The 7,986-nt window shown below is 40.0% G+C and overlaps 1 protein-coding gene across 1 annotated transcript in view; it reads left to right on the top strand.

Annotated features, from left to right (window-relative positions):
- The first annotated feature begins 3,776 nt into the window (after positions 1–3,776).
- LOC137967356 (uncharacterized skeletal organic matrix protein 2-like) overlaps positions 3,777–7,986 on the top strand; it is an 8,027-nt gene continuing 3,817 nt past the window's right edge. The window contains exons 1-2 of the mRNA XM_068813887.1: positions 3,777–4,124; positions 5,968–6,153. Coding sequence (XP_068669988.1) covers positions 4,070–4,124; positions 5,968–6,153 — 241 coding nt within the window. The 5' untranslated portion in view covers positions 3,777–4,069. The remainder of the gene's footprint in view (positions 4,125–5,967; positions 6,154–7,986) is intronic.

Here is a 7,986-nt window from a genome sequence, read left to right as displayed (position 1 = left end):
GCTCGATCTAAGTCCAAGATTGATATAACCTGCGAGCAGAGTCTCCTTTTGATCTTCCTACGATAAGTCGGGAAGAGGAAACGACGACTCTTCCAGCCAAGTCACATTTCATATTGAGCACTGCCTTAAAAGTCAAAGTACATATTCGGTGTCAGTCACACGCTTGACAGTAGCCACAAAAACCACACAAAACGAAAACAAACAGCGATCGTACGAAGGATATTTCGAAATAACATACACACAACTCTGGCAAACGCACGACAAGCCGTAATCATTTCATGGAAACTCAACATAGTTCAATATTTTAAATTGGCATTACATTTTTATATTTACTGATAAATTTATAGGTGTCTGGCAGATTAGTTGGAAATACTCATGGCAATTTAGACAGTTAAAAATGCCACGCTGTTTGTTGTGAAGATTTAAAAAAAAAGGGTGATGCGTGGCTATTGATTAATGCGCCAAAAGTAAGCTAAAAACACAGGTTTGCAATTGACTTTGTGGCAATCTCTACCCCCAGTATCCACTTTCTTTTGGTCAGCATCAAAAACAAGGGGTCTTTACCATTTAGCGAAAAAAATGCCGGAAATTTCGGTTTGAGGTCACAATGGAACGGCAATTTTTCACCGGAAAATCTTTTCGGAAATTGTGGACAACCTCCAGAGGGTAGTCCTCTTTTTCCGTCCGGAACGGAATTCGCGAAAAGCTCTTACCATGTGCAGGGATCCTTCCGTTTCCAGGCCATAATAAAAATCTAACTCACAAGATCGAGTAAATATGCGGAATAGACAAATATCACTGGATGCTGTTTAGTAAATGGTACGCGCCATTCTCATCCGGTTGGTCATTAAATTCGGAAAAATCGCTTACCTTTACGCAACGATCATTCCATCCGGATTTTTGGCTAAATGTTAAGCACCCAAGGACTCTAGCCACTTCTAATTTATGCGCAGTCGGAGTGAAGGTCCATTCCTGTAACCGTTGACAACCACTGTTGTGTCTAATTTCTGAGCGTGCGTAGACGAGCCGGAAGTCTGTGATTTGCGGACTTCCTGTCGCGGAAGTGGCCAGGGTTCATATTCTGATCAAAGAAAAGCGGACTCTGCCGGGGGACGAACGGGACAAGTCGAAACTTGACTGACTCATCCATTTCTGTGGATTAGCGGCAAATGAAAGAATGTCGGGGCGGCTGGAGGCTGCTTTATCTAGGACTGAGCGAAAAAGACTCTGCTCGCAGATTGATAAGGCTGTAGTAATAATCCTTCATTTGTCTGTTAAGGGGCAGACAATAATTCGTGCCCGCCCCAAGACAATATCACATTCTCTTAAAAAAACACTAATTTTCTTAGCATTTTTAACATTCTTTTCTACCACATGCTTGAATCCTTTAACTTATGCGAATTTTTCGTTATATTTAAATTTCTTTCGCTTTTAGGCTTCACAATTTTATCCTTTGAAGGCAGCAGTTCAGTCTGTCGAAAGCTCATAGTTTTTCAAAACTTTTTACCAGAGAACGATTTTACTTATTTTGTAGCGTTTGTGTTCAAGTTTTGTACCATCATGATGACGAGATCTTGAATGTAAGCTGGAGAAAGTCCGTGCAAGAACTTGACCGTAATTAATTCAATTCGCTAGACACGGGTAGCCAGTGCAAGTCATACAAGATTTGTGTTATGTAATAGTTCCTCGTTGCTCCAGCGACAAGACGAGCTGAGGCATTTGGACTCTTTGAAGCTGTTTAAGTGTAGAAATAATACACTATTGCTGTAATCCAGGCGACAGTTCAAAAAAAGCATGCAACAACCGTGATACAGCAGCAGGCTGGGATGCCTATACGCCTGAGACTCCAGTGTGGAGGTAAAATATCCAGCATTGCAGGTTTCTTGTGTTAAATTGACGATCAATCTCCATACACCCAAATTACGTACAAATGCAGACGATTCAATTGACACATAACTAACATAAGCTGTTTATCTTGGATCTTATTCAACTGATGCCGTCGGTTCCAATAAGTATGAAGTCAGTTTATAGTTTTTGAGAAACAAGTTGTCAGTAGTCATCCAATGTTGAATCGCGGCGGTTGATGCCTAATTCCATAGCTTGGATAGCCCCGTCTTGGGCTTCGTCAAACGATTTAAGGTGGATCAAGCCAGTTTCAAAGTTTTTCAAGCAACGTTCTTATTGGAAGATTTGGCAGTACAACGCTGTATCACGTACACAGCAATGTTATGGCACCATAAGCAACACCGATTATTGCTGAACACGATGCGGTCGTTGTTGTGATGTAATAAGTCACCGTGGCAACGGGAAAGCTCTGTAACAACACCCTTTATTTTGTCTTTAGTTGCACATATCTCAAAAACAAATTATTATTTCTGGAAAGTGATCAGAAGGCGGTTAAGATGAAACTTTCTGCAAAGTTTAAGTGTGTGATTTTTAAAGATGGCTCTGATTCTGCAGTGCATAATTTTTTTAACTTTGCAGGAAGTTTAATTTTGGCCTTCAATCACTCTCCAGTAATAAAATATGGAGGTCACCGAGTTTGTTTTGAGATATGAAAAACTAAAAGGCACATTATAGGGTGTTTTTGCTGGGCTTTCCCGTTGTCAAGGTAATTTATTACGTCACAATAATTACCGCATCTTGTTAAGCAATTATCGGTGTTTCATTGGTACCATATATTGCTGTTACGTGATACAGTGTGAAGTGCCAATCTTTCTGAAGAGGGTTTCTCTACAAAGTGTTGAAACTGGTTAGGGCTACCTTAAAGGCCAGATACAACGTAAGGTAATGACGAACTGTTTTGCACCATTCCATCCTGCCTTGATATTCCGGCTTTGCTCTTAATTACCCCTGGCCGATCAAGTCAAACGTTGATTCAAGGCACTTAGCTATTAGAGGATAATGTGAAGTGCTAGGTTTCTACCCCATATGAACCATGTGAGCGTTAGCCCTACTAATGGAAATGGGCCCACACAAGGACAGAGAAAAACTCTGACCAGGGTGGGAATTGAACCCACTAGCACTTCACGTTGCCCTCTAATAGGTAAGTCTGTTTAATATAAGTGCTACACGGCCAACGTTTGCAAAACGTAACCCTTTCTTGTAGATTCAAGGTATATGAACTCCTATATATTAGAAGGATTTTCGTCCAAGCTTGCTTGCTTGCTTAAAAACGATCTTGAACTTTCCCAAAGCCCTGGCCAACTCACAAAACAAAGTTCGATGCGCGTCTGGCTGTCTGGCTGTGAGTGCTGAGGTAGTGACGGGAAAACACCATCCAAACAAGCTACCGGTAGATATTGGCGCTAAATTTGAAAATATGGCGCTAACCGTGACCCGGTAAATGAAAAGTGCTCTTGGCGCCTATGGTACTGGAGCTATTGGAGGACGGAAAAACGACTGTGACTGCTGCTTAAGAGAACAAGTAGAGAAGGGTATGTTCCATACTGTTGCACATTTATTACTGAAAGATACACCCTCGATTAAATAAGGAGATTGTGAGAATGAGAATGAGCCAGGGTCAGTTTGCAAACTCACGTTTTAACCTTTTTTTTAAAAGCGAAAAGTCAAGAGCCCAACGCAATCGACAGGCCATGGCAAAGTGGGGCTGGGCATCGATGGGTGGGAGATCGAAGGGTTTGCCAATTTGGTGAGTTGGAATGATACCTACCAACGCATGGGTTTTTCAAGAATAAATTACTGCCAAAAACCCTTGAACAATGTTTGATCGAGCAAAGTTGGAGCGTCGAATGCAACTCGGCAACATCCATAGATCGTGATTACTTTTAAAGCGCATTTGAATCTGTAAATAGAAAATGCGCTATATTAATACCATTAACCGGCTTAATACGATAGTTGCGAGGGCTTGAGAGATTTGGTAGATCTCATGACACAGCTGAAGTACGGCACTCACGCTTGATTTCATTCATCTCGTTCCCAGTCTCAATTTGAAAAAAAAAAAAAAAAAAGAGCAGATGGCCGACATCATGTTAAGGGTCACGCTAGAATTGAAAGATAAAGCAAGGGAGATAACAGAATATTCTGCGTGTGGATTATCCATTAGGTCATGAATTCTTTGTTTCTATTCGCCTCTTTACTTTTACATTCAATGGCTTTGTCAGGTGAGTCCCTAAATTGTATAGTATCCTCAGTTCTATAGATTTAACTCATTATGACTGGTTTGCCTTAAAATGACTGATGCCACTTTTAGTCGGTTATGTCAGTATGGCATTGTTGTAAACTCTTCCAGACGTATTCATGTAACACCTCGTTAGAAACAATTACTGCATCCCCGTCCACATGTTACTTTCTTGAAAACGTCTTCACCGATTCATTTTTGTTCTCTCTAATATCATCAATTTTTGGTCCAACTTTGCTCTTTATCTTTTTCACGATCAAGCACCACTCAATTAATTCAGGATTCATTGTCGGCGCTCGGTTGGACTAAAGCTTTCGAAAATTCCCTTCAAGGCAAACAATAGAACTGTAATGGATTCTTTGTTATCTACATCAATTAACAGAGACCTTAAAGCTTAACCTTAGAATTTCAATTCATTTGGCCCAAGCATTGCTATTTGCTAAAAGCTTTTTGACTAGCAATATTTTAAAAATGAGACGATTGTGATTTCGATGTTATAAGCAAGACCAAACCCAGCTGGCTTTTCCTTAAAATTTTCCTCCTTCGAATTATTCATGATGTTTTCCATCGTAGTCCCTCAAGGTACGCGAGAAACGGAATCTCGCGTATCGCGAGAATAATTTCATTGCTGGGAGCAGTGTTTGTGTCGTTGAAAAAGCGTGGATTCTGTTTCACGAGGAAATCCGTATTAAGACGTATTTTACAGAATTTGTCATTTATTATCGCAAATTTCCGGTTCTTGAGTACAGCCTTCAGAAGTTGCCGCTGACGAAAGAGATCAAGAAAGAATGCACGCCAGCCAAACTCAAGGCATTGAGCTATTCACGCTGTGAACGAAAAAAACTTTCTCTTTTCCATCGTGATTATTTCAACTATGATTTGGAGACAACGTGAGAGGTGACAATATATCGGGTGACTCGAAAAAAGATAAGGCATTCAGCCGACTCCTTTCAGCTAAAACTGAAATAAAGCATGCACCACCAAATCGCCCCTTGATTGGGGTCTCTTTGGCACATGAAACAAAGACAATTGTACTTGTCAAAACGAAGGCGAAAGTTACGAGATATTAGACAGACTAATATTGAAGTGAACTAAAAAACATTAATCTTCTTTCTTTCTTTCTTTCTTTTTCTTTTTTCACTTGCTGAATAGTTAGTTAATGTATAATGCTCTTTGCTGCTCTTGTGATTAATTTTTATTCCGAAATCCGCGTGAGAGAAGGACAACCTGAAAGGCGTCTCGAAACAATAGGGAGCTTACGAAACGACGACGCCGACGGCAACGACGACGCTACAAAACAATAGGTTTAGTGAGCAAAAACAATAGCTCTGCACGCTCTGCACGTGCGTTTTACAGTTTGGTACATTTCTTTGCCGTCATCTCCTAAATGACGACGTGAAATGACCAAATTCAAGGTTCTGTGGAGGACGTTAGCACATGACGATGAATTTTCAGTTCTCTCTCTACGCTTCCAACCCACTCATACCAGTTTAATTCCTGGACAGTTACTACACATTTTTAACGCGAAACTACATGAAATAGTTTCGTAGTGATACGAATAACGCGAACTTGTATTTTTAAATGAAGTCCTCGAAGCCGTCGTCGTCCTCGTTTCGTAAGCTCCCTAATGTACTCTTTCAGACGTCCCTTTTTTCTCGTTCCGAGACAAATTGGTGGGAGGCGAGTGACTGCTCCTAGTTGATGATGATGATGATGATGATGATGATGATGATGATGTCATCATTTCGGTGGAGTCAAAATCAACTCCTTCGTTTTGTAATCTTGACAATTCCTATTTAATCAGTTTACATTTAATTTCCAATTAGTTGCCATAAAGTGTTATCAGTGTATCGGCGAAAGCACATGGAGTGATTGCGAACAGGAGCAAACCGAGATAACGTGTGATCATCCTTTTCCTATTGGCAACAGTCACTGCTATTCCGTAAGTGGAGAATATGACAACGGTACGACCATTAGGAGCGTGGTCGCTAGAGGCTGCGTTTACTGTTCAGGTAAGAATCCCATTTTTAAGCGCATTCTCTCTGAATATAGGAATTAAATTAATTTTTGTCTCCGGTTTTTGCCTCATTAACACAAAGCTATCTTTTTCTAACCACGGTCAGCTAAGAATGAAGTACTGAATACATGTATTGAAAATCCATTGCATAATGAATCCCAATGTCCTACCAAATAATCTCCGAGCAAAGATGCTTTAAAAATTCGAACTTTTACAAGGAATGTACGGGGATCATTATCGCATTTGCCGCCTAAGAATTGGTCAGTTTTTGATGGCTAATAACAATACTGACTCGTTATCAAAGCTAAAAGGCTTAAAATTGGAGACTTAACTGAGTTTAAATTTATTTTACCTTTTAACGTCAATATGTAAATAACACGATGCCTTCTGCGAGCAAAGTCGTATGTTATTGAAACAAATTGTAAGCAATGACGTCAGCAAAGATCCCCGTAAGGGCCGATTTACACGATACGATTTTGTCGCATGCGACAAGCTCACGACAGGCTTACGACATAACTTACGATTGTCGCAGCGTTTTAAAACATGTTTTAAAATGCTACGACATTTTTTCTGACGTACACAACAATCGTAAATTATGTCGTGGGCCTGTCGTAAGCCGTTGTCGCATGCGACAAAGTCGTACCGTGTAAATCGGCCCTAAAATTTCGAGCAAGTTATCATCGGAGGGAGCGAGTTAAAAAAAAATTCCCGCCGTATAATTTGAATCGAACGTGAGCCATGGGAGACCCTTTGACCAGCCTAGCTTCCTTCTCACCTCAGTTTCTGGAATAAGCCTTTGCTTTGTATAACTGCCAAATCCAGTTATAACCAAGACACCCACAAAATGTAAGTCCACTCTTAAAAGACGACAAAGTTGGAATCTCACCTTCCCATTGATTTTGCAAAGGTAAACTTGGTGTTAGAAACCTGGTCTTTATGACGTTAGAGTAATAAATTAAGATGAACTGTTTTGTCTATCTGTCTGAAAGTTAGAGCTAGGGAACAGTCGGTGACTGGTGTTAATCAATGTGTTAATTAATCATACGGGCAACGGCCGGTCAATAATTACAACAGCAACATACATGAGAGTTCAAAATTTATATTTTAAAGTACTGGTTCCTCAGAATAAATATCATACAGCTAATCTAGCCAATGCTCCCCGATAATGGGAAAAATAAAATAGATTTTGTGTAGCACATCATCGTGTGCTAGAATGCACGTTTCTGGCTCCCTATCTTTTTCTCCCGTCGGGCCTGGATCTTCATGCGCTTAAATTTTTATTGACGAAAATTTACCTAAGTGTAATAAATGTCACGGTCCAGTATAAAAGACGTTAAGTTCCCTTAAGTGGCTGTTTGAGGCTGGGGATTTTTCCAGAGCCACAACATGAATAAGGTTTTTAAGGTTACTCATAAGAAAGATACTCTGACCAACCACATTCGTTTCGTTTTTCGTGCAAAGGCCATTTTGAAAGTATCAGGGACACCCAACGAGAACGTTGTTCAAAACCACTTAAACATAGCATTATTAAACGTATTTTAGTATTTAAACGGTAGATATAGGCATATTTTTATCCCCTAAAAAGTTTTCCTCTGTTCGGATTTCCTAGCTGAAAGTCTAGTGATCCGAAAATTCTAGGTATCAAAACTTACCATTTCGAAAATTTTAGTCAGAAAAAAGGCTCCCGAAAATTCTAGGTGACCTTTTTAGGGTAAAAATCCGTGAAAAATGGGCAATTATACGATTTTTCAGATGTTCGAAAATCCTAGGAGAGGCAGGCAAGCAAGAAATTTTACAACAAATGTTCCGAAAATTCTAGATCTCAAAT

This window comes from Montipora foliosa, chromosome 8 (assembly GCF_036669935.1).
Source record: "Montipora foliosa isolate CH-2021 chromosome 8, ASM3666993v2, whole genome shotgun sequence".
Classification (NCBI taxonomy): domain Eukaryota; kingdom Metazoa; phylum Cnidaria; class Anthozoa; order Scleractinia; family Acroporidae; genus Montipora; species Montipora foliosa.
This window is presented reverse-complemented; position numbering and strand designations above follow the sequence as displayed.